The 18,517-nt window shown below is 42.0% G+C and overlaps 1 protein-coding gene across 8 annotated transcripts in view; it reads left to right on the top strand.

The window, feature by feature from the left end:
* Positions 1-10,001: 10,001 nt before the first annotated feature.
* The window catches only part of LOC148877912 (chlorophyll a-b binding protein 13, chloroplastic-like), a 37,165-nt gene continuing 28,649 nt past the window's right edge, over positions 10,002-18,517 (top strand). Inside the window, exons 1-3 of one of the 8 annotated variants that reach the window (XM_088946455.1) lie at positions 10,143-10,506; positions 10,606-10,975; positions 11,584-11,694. In XM_088946455.1, coding sequence (XP_088802581.1) covers positions 11,602-11,694 — 93 coding nt within the window. In that variant the 5' untranslated portion in view covers positions 10,143-10,506; positions 10,606-10,975; positions 11,584-11,601. Of the gene's footprint in view, positions 10,507-10,599; positions 11,014-11,583; positions 11,695-18,517 lie in introns of all 8 variants that reach the window. The other 7 variants (XM_088946448.1, XM_088946435.1, XM_088946466.1 and 4 more) reach the window with 7 other exon arrangements.

Genomic DNA, 18,517 nt, shown 5'->3' with positions numbered 1-18,517 from the left:
TCGATCTGATGTAATTATTAATAGAAATTAGGATTTCTATTCATTTTATTTTGGAGAGAAGATGGCGGCGCAGAAAAGGAGAACTCGTAGAGGAGGAGATTTTGCATATGGGAGAATCACTATCTACGATTTGCAGTTTATGAAACTGCAACTTGTGATCTAACCTCTGTTTTGTAGAAAGGATTGTGTGAACAGCCATGTTTGACTGATTCTTGATTTTCTTCTATCAGTATTTAATTTCATATTATTTTCTTGAATTAAAGATTTAATTAAAGATCAAACCCTAGACCCATTCGAACCAAGATTGGTTCAAATTGTTTGGACTGAATCTAAGATTCAATCAAGGCTGAAAGTCAGCCCTAATTTTTCCCACTAATGGGCTTGAGGATTGATATTTAATTAAATGGTTAATTCGGCCCAACCTGTAAAGGCCCAGTTTTAATTGGTTAAAACTGCTAAAAGCCCACTCTACGGATAAAGCTATATGGGCCGAACCCATTAAATCCTAATTCGGCCTATATACCTAGATAATATTAATGGTTAATATTATGGATTTAAAATGGGCTTTATAGATAATTAATTAATTGGATCAATTTATCCTTGCATGTGATGTATGGATGTGTGATGTGCTACGTACATGGGCCATAAATGCTTGGCCCATGAACAATCGACAGTGGCTCTTGCGCACACCATGGCTGAATGCACATCATTGCCATGGTGCCCCTTTTGGTCATTGGATGACCTCCCTCAGTGGTGGGCCTCACACCTCATGGAGAAGTTACGTGCAGGACCCTAGCCGATTTGGGCCTACCGAAATCCGACTTTATGAAAGTCAATGGGAGCCACTTGGGTTTGACCTAGATCAAACTAGGGCGTAATTAACTATTCCCTCCAGCTAATATGAATGCATGTGATAGAGAGATTCATATGATGAACTCTCTAAAGGCCTTCCATCATTAGCATGATGATGGGTCCTTCAATAATGAAGAAACGCACCAGAAAAAGGGTTATCCATTTGCTGTTGGGCTTGTCTGAATGTTTCATAAGATGATAGGGGCGTCATAGACCGATGTAGGAGGGGCTTCACCAGAAAATGGGAACTCTCTCACGGTACCTTGGCGTTCACGAACATGATGGGTAAGCACTCACTGGATAGAAAGGTTTACCTGAAAACGGCTCTGAACCTTGTTCGACAGAGGCCAAAGGGAAAGCTCATGTGACGAGTGGATATGATCCTTCACAGAAAGGTGGTAGGGTTATGCAACTGAAATAGTTGGCTCCATGCACCCTATGTGATTTCCCACATTTCCAGAAACAACTCACAGTCTCCGTCACTGAGAAATGAGAGAAATCTCAAAGATGAATAAATGGAAATGGAATGTACATTAAAATTCATATCTATGTAATGAACATGAATCAAATTAGGTTGTGGACTGATGTTTGCTCTTTTATCAGAAAATGGCAAACGAACAATTTGCAAAGTTGCTTGACGACAACAAGCTGAAGGGCCCAAACTATGCCGACTGGTACAAGAACCTTATGTTGGTCTTAACCTCTGAAAAGTTGGATAAGGTAGCCAAGAATCTTGCCTCAGATCATTTGGGAGATAGGGCTTCCGAGGACCGGAAAAGAGAATACCAAGAATGGGAGGAGAAAAACTCCCTTGCCCGTTGCTATATCATTGCCTCTTTGGACAATCCAAAATAAAGGTAGTTCGATCAGATCGAACTTGCTGAGGACGTATTGGACAGTTTGAAGACAATGTACGAAGAGCAGAATCGTTCTACTCGACAGAAGGTCTTGAAACAGTTCATGACTGCGCAGATGTCCAAGGGCCAACAAGTTCACGACTATTGTCTCCGAATGATGGGCTATATCAACGAACTGGAGGCTCTTGGATCCGGGCTGGATCTGGTAACACAGATCGATGCTATTCCCAACTCTCTACCTCTATCCTTTAAACAATTCATCATGAACTACAACATGAACAAGCTGAACGTCAGCTTGCAGGAACTCAACAATATGTTGTAGAGGGCCGAAGAATTGATTAAAAATGATGAGCCCATTGCCATGCTTGTTGAAACTGGCAAATCGGGCAAGAAAATGAAGGCAAAGAGAAAGCCCTAGAAGAAGGCTGCCAAACCCAAGAAACAAAGGAAGGACAAGGAATCAGATGCCTGTCATTTTTGCAAGAAGAACGACCACTGGAAAAAGAACTGTCCTGCCTACCTGGAATCCAAGAAAGGTAATCTCGAAACTTGTGTTATAGAAACCAACTTATTGGTAGCTTATGCGTCCTGGTGTATTGACTCTGAGGCTTCAACTCATGCGTGTAACTCACTGTAGGGGTTCAAGGTAAGCAGAAGGCTAAGTGAAGGAGAAGTCACACTCTACTTGGGGACTACTACAACTATTGCAGTCGTGGCCATAGGAACCATGGAGTTACTTTTTAGAGATGTAACAATTATACTAAAAGATTGTCTTTGTGTACAAAATTTAAGGAGAAATTTGATTTCTGTCTCAAAACTGTGTGCAAATGGTTATTCTGTCTTCTTTAGTAATACGATTACTATTAAAAAAATAACAGATTCATCGCATAGGGGGAACTGGAGAACGGTCTCTATGTTCTACATCCTTCTCTAGAAACTAACATAACCGAAACTACATCGGCTGAAATCCCCAATAAGAGAGCCCGTGATACAGTTAATCCCACGTGTCCGTGGCATTACCGACTTGGCCACATCGGTGTTGACCGAATCACAAGGTTGGTAAAGGATGATCCTTTGGATTTTCTAACTGTAGAAGATCTTCCCACTTGTGAGCCTTGCCTGCAAGGCAAGATGACGAAACGACCATTTAACGGTAAGTCAGATAGATGTACAGGCACACTTGACCTTATACATACTGATGTATGTGGCCCCCTAAGTGTTAGGACACGAAATCAACACGTGTATTTCATCACCTTCACCGATCAGTTTTCACGATATGGTTACGTGTACCTAATGAGACACAAGTCTGAATCCTTTGAAAAGTTCAAAGAGTTCAGGCAAGAGGTCGAGAAACAATTAGGGAGAGAAATTAAAGCCCTTCGATCAGATCGAGGTGGCGAGTATCTCCCTAACGAATTCAGGGACTACTTGAAGGACAAAGGATAGCTTCACAGTTAGCTCCTCCTGCTATACCACAACTTAACAGGGTTTTAGAGAGGAGGAATAGGACCTTATTGGATATGGTCCAGTCACTTCTCATACACTCAGAGTTGCCCACATCCTTTTGGGGTTATGCATTAGAAAACTGCGATTTACGTGCTGAATCGGGTTCCAACCAAATCGGTTCCGAACACTCTATATGAACTTTGGACCGGAAAGAAACCAAGTGTTAGACACTTTAAGATTTGGGGTTGTCCAACACATGTTAAAAGAACAAGTGCAGACAAGTTGGAATCCAAAACCGGTCACTGCCTATTTGTAGGCTACCCAAAAGGCTCTCTGGGTTACCTATTCTATGACCCAAGTGAGCAGAAGGTGTTATGCAACCAAAATGCACAGTTCTTGGAAACCGATTATATCCTGGACACCCATCATCAAGAAATAGTTCTTTATGAGGAGAGCTCAGGATTAGTGGAGATGTCCCACAAGTTCCAGGTAGTGACCAACCTAGAAGATCCACTCAGGTATGTAGGCCACCAGTCCGTTATGGTTATGACCAGGATAGTTACTTGGTGGAAACCTTGACTAGTGAGGAGGATACCATGACTTACACGGAAGCTATGTTGGACATAGATTCCCACAAGTGGGTGGAGGCCATGAGAGCAGAGATGGACTCAATGGAGACCAATGGAGTCTAGACTCTGGTAGATCTGCCCTCTGGGGTAAAAGCAATCAGTTGCAAATGGATTTACAAGAGGAAGAAGGGTCCCGATGGTAGGGTTGTGACCTTCAAAGCTTGTCTAATGGCGAAAGGGTACACTCAGAAAGAGGGCATCGACTATGAGGAGACTTTTTTGCCTGTGGCCATGCTTAAATCCATTAGGATCCTGCTAGCTGTAGCAGTATACCGTGATTATGAGATTTGGCATATGGATGTCAAAACTGCATTCTTGAATGGAGATCTTACTGAAGATATCTATATTCAGCAGCTGCAAGGCTTCATTGCTGCAAGTCAGGAAAACATGGTATGTAAACTTAACAAATCAATTTATGGACTTAAGCAAGCTTCTAGAAGTTGGAACATCCATTTTGACTCTACTGTCAAATCGTTTGATTTCAAGCAGAATCCAAATGAACCCTGTGTCTACAGGAAGTATAGTGGAGATAAGGTTACCTGTTTGGTTCTGTATGTAGATAACATTCTACTCATTGGGAATGATATAGGAATGTTAACTACGGTGAAAGTATGAATATCACAGCAATTCACCATGAAATATCTTGGAGAAGCCTCCTATATACTGGGTCTTCGACTCTATAGATATATATCGAAGCAGATAATAGGATTATTCCAATCAGTTTACATTGGCTAAATAGTCAAAAGATACAACATGGAAAACTCCAAGAAAGAAAAAATGTTCCTTTCAGGCACGGAGTCACTCTCTCCAAGAAGATGTCTCCCAAGACTTTTGAGGAGATTGATGGCATGGAGGACGTTCCCTATGCCTCTGCTGTAGGGAGCATCATGTATGTCATGCTATGCACTCGTCCTGACATTGCTCAGGAAGTGAGTGTAGTAAGCAGATTTCAGGCCAACCCAGGGCAGGAGCACTGGACTGCTGTGAAAAAAATACTTAAGTACCTTCGAAGGACAAAAGAGTTGTGTCTAGTATTCAACGGTAGATCACTACAGATCCAAGGGTATACAAATGTCGATTTTCAGTTGGATCCAGAAGATAGAAAGTCTACATCTGGATATGTTTTCACGATAGGATCGTGTGCTATTTGCTGGAAAAGCAGCAAACAGGGGTCCACTATAGACTCCACGACCGAGGCCGAGTACATTGCCACAAGTGAGGCTGCCAAAGAAGCCATGTGGATGAAGAAGTTCGTTCACGAGTTGGGAGTATTTCCATCCAGCACATCACCCATCCCGTTGTTGTGTGACAACAATGGAGTCATTGCTCAGGCTAAGGAGCCATGAGCCCACTCGAAGTCGAAGAACATCGAGAGGAAGTACCACGTACTGCGGGAGATTGTTGGTAGAGGGGACGTCATGATTCAAAAGGTAGCGTCAGTGAAAATGTAGCAGACCCATTGACGAATCCACTATCACAGAAAGTGTTTAAGAAACACGTGGAAAGCATGGGACTCCGGCTTGTACCTGATTGGACCTAAGTGCAAGTGGGAGCTGTTAGACAGTTTTGTATGCCCTTAGCTTCAATCAGACTGATGTACATTATGAGTTTATTGTAAATGAATAAAAGTACATATTTGATTCATGTTCCCTTCGTATATTTCTGTGTAATACCCTTAAACTAGACATTTAATGAGACTCGTGTTAGTTTAGAACATTCACAGCCAGTGGGTCGGTCTAGGGAGACCTATCCTGACAAGGCTGACATTGTGGTGCTACCAAGTCGATTGGGGTGGCCTGTCTCAGCTACCGGGGTGAGACCCTAGGCACATACAATGTATAATTAATTGAATCTTTGAACTGGACTAGATTTCCAGTATTGCCCTGGACCTTGGAGATTGATGGGCAAAACTGAAAAGTTACACTTGACCCTAGACTCGATTATGATACTGCACTAGGTGTCGAATTAGGCTGTCTTTGATGTACCAATCAGTGAGGTCCTTAGCGGGGGTCAAAACCTGGGTATGTTGGGACAGTCCAAGAATTCATCTGAGTGGGTGATCATAGTGACAGAATCAGCCCCTTTGTTAGACAAAGGTAATGATCGATGATGCATTCTCACTGATGGAAACCAAGACTGTCGATAGCCGATTTCAATCGTTGAGATTTGTTTTGCAAAATATATTTTATATGAGATATAAAAGTATATATATTATGGTTTCTAAAAGGTCTTAACTCCCGGGGTCCATATAAGTAAAGAGTGCAACACTGTTCCTTGCAGCCAAGGGAGAGGTCCTCTCTTGTCGGACAGTGTATGATCATTATGGGCTGAGAGGTTAAGTGTAAGACCATTGAGGATAATACCTGATGGGTTAATCTTGCATCTGCCCACAGTCCCTGGGTGTTACAAGTGGCTTGGCCCAGGGACCACTTATGGTAAGTGTTGGGCCCATAGAGACCATGAGATGGTTTTCAGGGGGTGCATTATCCATAACAGTGTATTTGGCCAAGCATTGTAACAAAGGCTGGGCCGAACCCATGTGGCTGATGTGTAGATCAATGTTAGGGTCCCACGCTATACAAGGAAGCCCAACTAGGCAGCAATTTGGAAGGCTAAATGAATACATAACCTTAAATGGGCCTTAAGCCCATTTCGAACTGGACTAATTTGATTAGTCACTTAAAGGGGCAAATTCTGAGATGGATTAGCTAATAGGATTGGGCTCAGACCCTATCCACTTAGAGAGTCCAAGATCTAAATAAGATTTGGATCTGGAAGCCTCCTAATTAGATTAGGAGATGGCTGATCTAATCTGCAGATAAGATAAGGGTTATCCCTTATCACTTAAAGGGACTTCTAATCCAAATATGATTTGGGTAGCAACTCCTAATGGGATTAGGAGCTGATCCCTTTAAGTCTATAAAATGAGGAGGGGGCAGCAGCCTTTAGACATGCAATGCAACTAGCACACCCTTGTCTTTAGAGCTGAGATTGCAAGAAGAGAGAATTCTGCACCCTGCAAATACTCTCTTGCCGCCTCCTTCCTGCAGCCGCCACCTCCAGCAGTTTGATTTTCAGTTCTTGGGAGAAATCAAGATTTAATCTTGATACCAATCTTTGCGAAGGGTCAAGTTCTTTTGGAAGAACACTGCTGATTCTGCTCCACCCTGCACTGCGCCATCTTCAATGGGAGTAGATTTTGGATCCTTCCCTGGGCGTGAACACCTCCATTGGGAGATACTGCTTTTCGGTATCATGTATAATCCCTCTCTACTCCTTTTGGTTCAGATCTGATTTAGTTTATGATTCAAGAATGATCATTGAAAATATGATTTTCTAAATAGGAAATTCGATTCCCAGTTGAAGGGAGACTAAAATTTTTGAAATTCGCCCCCCTTATTCCACAATCTTTGGGTGTCCATGTAATGGATATCCTATCCCTTCAATACTGATGCAGATTGAGCTAGTTCTGTGGGTGGTAGAAAGTCATCTTCAGGTTATTGCACTTTTGTTGGGGGGAATCTAGTTATATGGAGAAGTAAAATATAGAATGTTGTTGCAAGGTCTAGTGCAGAGGCAGAATATTGAGCTATGACTCATGGTGTTGCGGAACTGTTATGGCTTAAAATTCTTCTTGCTGAACTGGGAGTGAAGACTGAATGTCCTCTCAAGTTGTACTGCGACAACAAGACTGTTATCAACATTGCAAATAACCCAGTGAAACATGATAGAACAAAACATATTGAGATAGACCGCCATTTTGTTAGAGAAAGAATAGTCATAGGAGAACTCTGCATTCCTTACACTCCCTCAAGGATGCAAATTGCAGATGTTTTAACTAAAGGGCTAACCACAACGAAATTTTTGGATTTACTGAGCAAGCTAAACATGATTGACATCCATGCTTAGCTTGAGGGGGAGTGTTGGTTCGGTTGATATGTTGTTATTCTCTTGTCTGGGCTAGGTATTAGAGTCTCTAGTTAATGGGCCTTAGTAACTGGGCCTAATTGTATCTTGTGTTTTATTAGACTGGGTGTCCCATCACTAATCAAGGGCATCCTGGTCCTTTCATGTAAATTATGTATTGCTCTTATATTAGTGAACAATGCCCATTCGAAGACATCAGACTCTCCTCTCTTCTTCTTCCTCTTCTTCTTCTTCTCAGCTCTCTCAACAGGTTCAGTTTGGCAAACATGGGTGACTTGGATGAGATAACCAATCGACCCTTGTAATAGAGTGTTGAGTCACGAACTAAAAAAACCTGGGGTGAAGGCTGGATTCTGGGTCCATTTGGCCCTTAATTGGGCTAGTTCTGTATCTTGAAAGGCTTCAGCTTTGAGCTGCTTAAGTAATGGATAACTGGGCCTAGAGATAGTGAGTTGTGCCAACTCAGGTAGCCTGGATAGAGCATCAGCTGCTCGATTAGTTGTACCAGGTTTATATTCTATAATGTAGTCATAGCCCATGAGTTTGTGGGCCCATTGTTGCTGTTCAGGTGCATGGAATTTCTGATCAAGCAGGAATTTCAGGCTCTTGTGGTCTGTCTTGATGACAAATGGAGGCCCAATAGGTAAGCCCGCCACTTTTGGACTGCAAGTACAACATCCATGAGCTCCTTCTCATATGTTAATTTAGCTTGATTTTGTGGTGAGAGTACTTTGCTGAAATAGGCCAATGGTTTCCCCTCTTGCATTAAAACAGCTCCTAGACTTGTCACCGAAGCGTCACACTCAAGTGTGAACTGTTTTGAGAAGTTGGGTAATGATAGAATTGGTGGTGTGGAAATTGCTTGTTTTAGATTAGTGAAGGCTTGCTGGGTTTGCTCACTCCGTTGAAATGCATTTTTCCTTAATAATTGGGTGAGCGGTGCTATTAGCCTTGCATAATGTGGTATAAAGCGCTTGTAGTAGCCTGTGAGGCCTAGAAAAGCCCGCAAGGCCTTCACTGATGTAGGTGTTCATTGTTGAATGCAAGCAACTTTCTCCGGATCAGCCATGATCTTCCTTTTTTTGATCATATGGCTTAGGTATTGGACTTATTTTTGTCCAAAAACACATTTAGAAGCCTTTGCTTATAGTTGATGTTTTCTTAGAAGTTCCAAAGTGATGGTTAAATGTTGTAGATGAGAAGCCCAATCAACACTATATACCAAAATATCATCAAAGAAGACTAGAATAAAGCGGTGCAAGTGGGGACGGAATACCTCATTCATGATGGCTTGAAAGGTTGCTGGTGCATTTGTCAATCCAAATGGCATGACAAGAAACTCATAGTGACCATCATGTGTACGGAAGGCTGTTTTAGGTGCATTTGCTGTATGCATCTGAATTTGATGGTAACTGGCTCGTAGATCAAGCTTAGAAAATATGGTAGCAGCATGCAAATTATCCAATAGCTTGTCAATGATTGGAATGGGGAACCTGTCCTTTACTGTGATCTGATTTAGAGCCTGATAGTCTACACAAAACTTCCATGTTCCATTTTTTTTTCTTGACTAGAAGGACAGGTGCTGAATATGGACTTGAACTGGGCTGTATGAATTTTTTCTCTAATAATTCTTGAACAATTTTCTCCATCTCTTCCCTCTGAAATCTGGGGTAGCTTTAAGGTCTAACATTTGATGGAGCTGACCCTGGGATTCAATTCTATCGTCCATGGGTCTGGAAGGAGGTGGCTGATTGGGTCCTTGAAAGACATCTGAATTGGTGTTGAGTAACCACTGGAGTGCTTGTTGGTTTTCCAGTGGCGTGGCTGCTTCCTTTGGACTGGTTAAAACTGGGCTGGTATTCAGTCCCATATGCAATAGGAGGGTTTGCCCTTCACTACAACTAGTCTTGAGGATGGCTCTTAGTCCTTGTTGTGGAGCACTCTTAGCCACGCGTTCAGATGATACTTCTGTCCATTAATGGAGAAATGCATTGTTAGTTTTGACCAATCACATACAACCGGTCCCAACTGTTGTAGCCATTGCACACTTAATACCACATCAGCTCCGCTCATCTCTAATGGATGGAGGTCCACTAGAAATGAATGTTGTTGTAACTTCAGGTGGACCCCTCTTCATATGCTATCACAACTGATGTTGCTGCCATATGCTACATGTACGTTGAATGGCAACACCTGTTCTTGTATTAGGCCCAATTGTTTGGCTGCCATTTGGGTCACAAAGTTGAGAGATGACCCACTGTCAATTAGAACTGAAATTGCTCAGCCCTGTATTGACCCAATCACTTTCATTGTCTGGGTGGAGGTCAGTAGGTCCAAAATGGATGCACAAGATCGCTTCTCCTTCCAAAACGGAGGTCAGTGGGTCCAAAACGGCCCTGTATTGACCCAACCACTCTCACACAATTTGTTTGAGTTTTGAGAGATCTCATCACAAAGCCTCTGTGAATTCAGACCAAGAAACCTGTGGGTGGGCTCGCCGGAACCATTGGAACCACAAGATCGCTTCTCCTTCCAGGTTGAATGAAGCGACAAGAACTCTTTGATAGCTAGGTGTATCATGGTATTCAAAATATCTTTCTGCCCTAAAGATCAAGGGTATGTGATCCTCCTCTGAATATTTTGGGAGATCTAATTTTTCTGAACGAGTTGAGGCCCAACCATGCTGACCGCCCCCTTGATTTCTGCTGTTTCCTTCTCGGTTGCCATGTGGTTGCCTTCCGTCGAATTTTTCTCCATCTGTGTCATCAACAGGGCTAGTGTTTGCTTGATTTCTTGTAAGTCTCCTGTAGTCTTGTGCAGATGGATCTCCATGCGATCCATCCGATCATCCACTGTTTCTGACCTTGTACTCGGCATGGTGTTGCTAGTTGCAGGCACATAACATGCCTCCCTCTAATAGCTAGCTTTTAGGGGTGAGTTCTCCTAAGGCACATAACAGATGGTATCAGAGCCTACACTATGCTTCCCAGTTGCAATCGTGCAGTGCAGGTGGTGACGTCAGAATTACAGTGTTCGGCTGGGATTAGGGGGACTAATGCAAAGCCATCGTGCATGAGCGCCTGGGCTGCGGAGCGTGGTGGAATGTTATGATTCATTAGTCCCACATCGATAGTATGGGATGCCGTTGTGGGGTGTACATGTGTCTGGGTTCCCTCCCTCTAATAGCTAGCTTTTAGGGGTGAATTATCCTAAGGCACATAACAGATGTCTGGGTTCCCTCCCTCTAATAGCTAGCTTTTAGGGGTGAGTTCTTATAAGGCACATACCATGTTTGATTTCCAGTAAGATGAGAAACATAGAAGAACTCATCTACTTTTATGCTTCTGTTATGGGATACTATTGGGGGGCCAAAATTCAGTCCCTTCTGTAATGAATGGGAAAAATTATTTTTCGAGTTCTTGGTGTCTAGCTATAAATGATATCCATGTGGCAAAGTGAAAAGGCCATTCTGGTTTTTATAGGCAATTGTTTTCCCTTTGCTGCTGATAAAAAAAATTGTTTTCCCTTGTGCTTTTTTTCTTCAAAAGGTAAAAGATGTCCATTGTACCTATTAAATTCACTTCATCCATAGAAGATTCTAGATGTAGACACATGCCAATTTTTTTGATATGTAATTTGCAAAAAGAGGATTAGGAATCTCCTACATACAGAAACTTGATATGAGGATATTCATACTTCTATTCTGGATCTTAAAAAGGGAAATCTGTGCATGTACATATATATGGCATCTGGGCATCTTGCTTTTGTGATTATGATTTCTTTCAATTTGCAGGGTTTGTATTCGTGTCTATACTTTATATCCTTTTTATCTATATTTTTATTTATTTTCTAAAAGGCACACTGTTCTGTAGGAATCACAGGAGGATTCCATGAAAGTAGATTATCTACCTCGTGGTATTGTACAGTCAAGCTCAGATATGGAAATGAGGCCATTATGGTTGACAAGTTGGTCAAAGTTGAAGGTTAGATACTGATCTTAGTTTTGTGCAATATCTTAATATTCATTGTTTTAGCTGTCATTCCTTCATTGGATAGGCTGGTTTAACTATGCAATAATAATAAAACTATGTTATGTATGCTTTCCTATATACCATTAGGCTTTTAAGCCTTGGAATAATTAATGCATGTGAACTGAATTCAGATCTAGAAGAAAACAGATATAGGGATGTCAAGAATAGTCGACCCCCACCCCAAAGAGCCTCTTTTATATTAAAGAGATAAAAAGTATGTACAGTTACAAGAATGCCTTTATAGGGCTGAAAGATAAAAAGAACAAATAAAATAATATGAACTATTATACTGTACAACAAGGACTATTCTAATAATGTACATCAAGATATATCTTCACACTCACCCTCAAACTGATGCATAGACATCAGCATCAGTTTGCCCACAAGAATGAGATGTCGACTCCTAGTCATGGCCTTGGTGAAGATGTCGGCAATCTGCATTTGAGAGGCAACATGAGGAAGAGATACAGAGCCTGCAACAAGGAGGTCTCTAATAAAGTGACAATCTACCTTGATATGTTTAGTCCTCTCATGAAAGACTGGATTAGATGTGATCTTGATAGCACTAGTGTTGTCGGCACATAGAGGGATAGGAGTAGGAAGAGAAATCCCAAGATCAATGAAAAGTGACTTCAGCCAAACAATCTCGCTACATGCAGAAGACAACTCTATACTCGACTTTAGTGGAAGACTTAGAGAAAGTTTGTTGTTTCTTGCACTTCTAGGAGATGAGAGAGTCATCCATGAAGACACACCACCCAGTAGTGGATCAACGAGTGTCAAGGCAACCAACCCAACTAGCATCATCATAAACCCTCAACTGTGTGGATGAAGAGGAAGAGAAAAATAGTCCCTGAGAGGTTGAATACAACATTTCGAGAAATCCAAATACGACGAGTAGCAGGATCATAACACCAAAGTCCTTTGTGGTCAGGACTATATCCCACAAAGGCATATATTGCAGACTGAGTAGTTAATTTAGATCGTTCACGAACAGGAAGATGAACAAAACAAAGACATCCAAAAACACGAAGGCTAGTATAATCTGGGGGATAACCAAAAAGTTTTTGGAAGGAAGAGGTGTTGCCTAGAATAGAAGATGGAAGAAAATTGATCAAATACACGGCTGTACTGAATGCTTCTACCCAAAACGAAGTTAGAGTATGAGACTCCTATAGTAATGTCCACACAACATTGAGAATGTGTCCGTTCTTCCGTTCAGCTACACCATTTTGTTGTGGAGTTTCTAGGCAGTTGCGCTGAGACTGAATTCCATGACTCCTCTCAAGTATGCCAAGAAGTCTCTATCTCTATATTCTCCCCTGAATCTGAGTGGAAGATAGTCACATTGCACTTGAATCGATTTTGCACCATAGTATGAAACAATTTAAATGCACCAAAGACTTCTGATTTGTATCGTAGAAAATAAATCCAAGTATATCTGGTACAATCATCTATAAATAATACGAAATATCTGTACTCCAATCATGAAGTAATAGAAGCAGACCAAACATCACTTTGTATTATCTTGAAAGGTTTAGTGGCATGTTCAGATTTATAAAGAAATGGTAAAACATGACTTTTACTCAAACAACACATAGTGGAATAAACATCCAAAGTTTCAACAGGGGGAATTTTATTCTTAATCAAACCAGAGTCAAACAAAAATTTTAATTTTGGGGAATATGGATGACCTAATCGTTTATGCCATAAATCCCAAACATTATTTCTATAACTCAACATAGAATCAGACAAAGAAGAACTAAGTAAAGTTGAGGATGCCCCCGATTGAGGCTTCTTGACCTTCAGCACAAACAGGCGGCCCAACCTATGCCCCTTCCCTTTCACTTTCCTTTTGTACTGATCCTGTATCAAGCAACCATCACGAGAAAAAGGTGAGAACATCACTATGGTGTTATAAGGCCTGGCCTCTGTAATAAGGCCTGGCCGAATTCACTGCTGAATACAGTGAACCCCTGAGTCCATCATTATGGTGTTAGATAGTTTTGTATGCCCTTAGCTTCAATCAAAATGATGTACCTTATGAGTTTATTGTAAATGAATAAAAGTACATATTTGATTCATGTTCCCTTGGTATGTTTCTGTGTAATACCCTTAAACTAGACATTTAATGAGACTCGTGTTAGTTTAGAACATTCACAGCCAGTGGGTCGGTCTGGGGAGACCTATCCTGACACGGCTGACACTGTGGTGCTACCAAGTCGATTGGGGTGGCCTGTCTCAGCTACCGGGGTGAGACCCTAGGCACATACAATGTATGATTAATTGAATCTTTGAACTGGACTAGATTTCCAGTATTGCCCTGGACCTTGGAGATTGATGGGCAAAACTAAAAAGTTACACTTGATCCCTAGACTCGATTATGATACTGCACTAGGTGTCGAATTAGGCTGTCTTTGATGTACCAATCAGTGAGATTCTTAGCGGGGGTCAAAACCTGGGTATGTTGGGACAGTCCAAGAATTCATCTGAGTGGGTGATCATAGTGACAGGATCAGCCCCTTTGTTAGACAAAGGTAATGATCGATGATGCATTCTCACTGATGGAAACCAAGACTGCCGTCAACCGATTTTAATCGTTGAGATTTGTTTTGCAAAATATATTTTATATGAGATATAAAAGTATATAAATTATGGTTTTGAAATGTTTTGCAAAATATTTTAATTCCCAGGATCCATATAAGCAAAGAGTGCAACATTGTTCCTTGCAGCCGAGGGAGAGGTCCTCTCTTGTCGGGCAGTGTATGATCATTATGGGTTGAGAGGTTAAGTGTAAGACCATTGAGGATAATACCTAATGGGCTAATCTTGCATCTGCCCACAGTCCCTGGGTGTTACAAGGTGGCTTGACCTAGGGACCACTTAGGGTAAGTGTTGGGCCCATAGAGCCCATTTGATGGGTTTCAAGGGGTGCACTGTCCATAGCAGTGTATTCGGCCAGGGCTTGTAACAAAGGTTGGGCCAAACCCATGTGGCCGATGTGTAGATCAATGCTTGGTGTCAAGATGATAATAGACCTCGACACGACAAAAGTCATAGTCGCCTCTTCAGCATAGTCAGCTTAAAACCCAGTTGCTTTGGCATGGGCAAAGTAAAGTCACCCAGGCACAGACAGGTCAGGTATCTACCCTATAGTGTCTGTTTGCCCTGACATACAATGACGATTAAATTATTCCTACTAGTGTCGAGCTCGCCATCTCAGGAGTAATATATACTTAGAAAAAGTTTTCACTCCTATTTGGTTTAGCTCGCCAACTCGAGAGAAATCTACACTTAGAAAAACTTGCACACAAAGATTGCAAAACACTTGTATTTCATTGATAAAGAAATTCAAGTACAAAAAAAAGGAGAAGAAGAGAAAGATTACAATTAACCGAGCTCGGAGGCTCAGAACATTGAGCATTACAAAAAGAGGGTGGGGTCCAAGAAAAGAGGCTTCAATTTGTTTGGGGCTCTTCATTCTTATTGGAGACTTCGGTAGGAGGATCTAACTCCATACGGTCCTCGACAACACCGGTATCCTCTTCCTCGTCATCAAGTCGGTCATCATCACTCTCCACTTCAGAGTCCGAATCCTTGGTAGCTTCGATGGCCATCTCCTTGGTGATCTTCAATGTGGTTATGGCACTAAGGTCGAGGTGGGGAAATTGATGTCAAGTCAACCACTGGCTGAGCTTGAACCCCTTGGGATAACCCATTGTGGGAGGGGCTTCACCAGAAAATGAGAACTCTCTCATGGTACCATGGCATTCACGAATATGATGGGTGAGCACTCACTGGACAAAAAGGTTTACATAAAGCTGGCTTTGAACCTTGTCTGACAGAGACCAAAGGAAAAACTCATATGATGAGTGGAAATGATCCTTCACAGAAAGGTGGTGGGGTTTTGCAGTTGAAATAGTTTTCTCCATGCACCCTATGTGATTTCCCACATTTCCAAGAGACATAATTGTCGTTGTCTCCGTTATTGAGATAGGAGGGAAATCCCGGTGATGAACAAATGGAAATGGGACATAGATTAAAAGTCATATCTATGTAGATGACATGAATCAAATTAGGTGGTGGACTAACGTCTTGCTATTTTACCAGAAAATGGCTAATGGACAATTCGCCAAGCTTCTTGATGACAACAAACTTAAAGGCCCTAATTACGCTGACTGGTACTATAATCTCATGCTGGTACTAACTTCTAAAAAACTGGATAAAGTTGCCAAAAAAACCCGCCTCGGAGCATCTAGGTGATCGGGCTTCTGAGGCCCGCAAAAGGGACTACCTTGAGTGGGAGGAAAAGAACTCCCTGGCCCGCTGCTATATCATAGCTTCTCTGCACAACCCAATACAGAGGTAGTTCGATCAGATCGAACTGGCCAAGGATGAGGGGATAGGATATCCATCACATGGATGCCCAAAGAATGCGGAACAAGGGGGCGAATTTCAAAAATTTTTTCGCTCCCTTCGACTGGGAATCGAATTCCCTATTTAGAAAATCATATTTTCAAAAATCATTCTTGAACCATAAACTGAACCAGATCTGAACCAAAAGGAGTAGAGAGGGATTATATCTGATGCAAAGAAGCAATATCTCCCAATGGAGGTGTTCACGCCCAAGGAAGGATTCAAAATCTGCTCCCACTAAAGATGGCACAATGCAGGGTGGAGCAGAATCAGCAGTGTTATTCCAAAAGAACTTGACCCTTCACAAGAATCAGTTGGATGGCGTGTGAATACAGCTCCAACCAATCTTTTCTCCAAAAGACTGGTATCAAGATCAAATCTTAATTTCTCCCAAGAACTGGAGATCGAACTGCTAGAGGCAGCGGGTATAGGAAGGAGGCGGCAAGATAATATTTGTAGGGTGCAGAATTCTCTCCTCTTGTGATTTCAGCTCCGAAGACAGGAGTGTGTAGCTTGCATGTCTAAAGGCTGCCGCCCCTTCCTTGTATGGCATGGGACCCTAACATTGATCTACACATCAGCCACATGGGTTCGCCCCAGCCTTTGTTACAAGGCCTGGCCGAATACACTGTTACGGACAGTGCACCCCCTGAAACCCATCTCATGGGCTCTTTGGGCCCAACACTTACCCTAAGTGGTCCCTGGGCCAAGCCACCTTGCAACACCCAGGGACTGTGGACAGATGCATGATTAGCCCATCAGGTATTATCGTCAATGGTCTTACACTTAACCTCTCGGTCCATAATGATCATACACTGCCCGACAAGAGAGGACCTCTACCTCGACTGCAAGGAATAGTGTTGCACTCTCTTCTTGTATGGATCCCGGGAATTAAAACCTTCTTGCAAACATTTCAAAACCATATATATATATATATATATATATACTTTTAAATCTCATATAAAATATATTTTGCAAAACAAATCTCAACGATTGAAATCGGCTGCCGGTAGTCTTGGTTTCCATTAGTGAGAGTGCATCCCCGATCATTGCCTTTGTCCGACAAAGGGGCTGATCATGTCACTATGATCACCCACTCAGATGAATTCTCAGACTGTCCCAACATACCCAGGTTTTGACCCCCACTAAGGATTTCACTGAATGGTATATCAAAGACAGCCCAATCTGACACCTAGTGTAGTATCATAATCGAGTCTAGGGGTCAACTGTAACTTTCCAGCTTTGCCCATCAATCTCCAAGGTCCAAGGCAATACTGGAAATCTGGTCCAGTTCAAAGATTCAATTAATCCTACACTGTATGTGCCTAGGGTCTCACCCTGGCTGTTGAGACAGGCCACCCCAACCGATTTGGTGGCACCACAGTGTCAGCCTTATCAGGATAGGTCTCCCCAGATCGACCCACTGGATGTGAACATTCTAAACTAACATGAGTCTCATTATGTGTCCAGTTTAAGGGTATTACACATAAACATACCAAGGGAACATGAATAAAATATGCACTATTATTCATTTACAATAAATTCATAAAGTACACCATCTTGATTGAAGCTAAGGGCATAAAAAATGTCTAAGAGCTCCCACTTGCACTTAGGTCCAATCAGGTACTAGCTAGAGTCCCATACTTTTCACATATTTCTCAAAGACTTTCTGTGATAGTTGCTTAGTCAATGGGTCTACCACATTCTCCACTGATGCTACCTCTTAATATCATCCTCCTGTAGGTCCAGTGTTGTCATACAACAGTGGAATGGGTGATGTGCTGAATTCCAAATTCAGGAATGAACACCTTCATTCATAAGGTAGCCTCACTTACGGCAATGCGCATGGCTTGGGTTCAGGACTATTAAATTGCTACTCAGGACCCCTGTTTGCTGACATTCAAGAAACAACACACGATCCTATCATGAAAACATATCCGGATGTAGACTTTTTATCCTCTGGATCCGACTAGAAATCGGCATCTGTATACCCTTGGATTTGTAGTGAGCTACCATCGAATACTAGACAAAATTCTTTTGTCTTTCGAAGGTACTTAAATATGTTTTTCACAGTAGTCCAGTGCTCTTGCCCTAGGTTGGCTTGAAATCTACTTACTACACTCACTGCCTGAGCAATGTCAGGATGAGTGCACAGCATGGCATACATGATGCTCCCTACGGTAGAGGCATAGGGAACATCTCTCATGCCATCAATCTCCTCAAGAGTCTTGGGAGACATCTTCTTGGAGAGAGTGACTCCGTGCCTAAAATGAACATTTCCTTTCTTGGAGTTTTACATGCTATATTTTTTGACTATTTTGTCAATTTAGGCAGATTGGAATAATCCTATTATCCGCTT

This window comes from Nelumbo lutea, chromosome 1 (assembly GCF_056320005.1).
Source record: "Nelumbo lutea isolate HS-2025 chromosome 1, American lotus-T2T, whole genome shotgun sequence".
In the NCBI taxonomy this organism is placed as follows: Eukaryota; Viridiplantae; Streptophyta; class Magnoliopsida; order Proteales; family Nelumbonaceae; genus Nelumbo; species Nelumbo lutea.
This window is presented reverse-complemented; position numbering and strand designations above follow the sequence as displayed.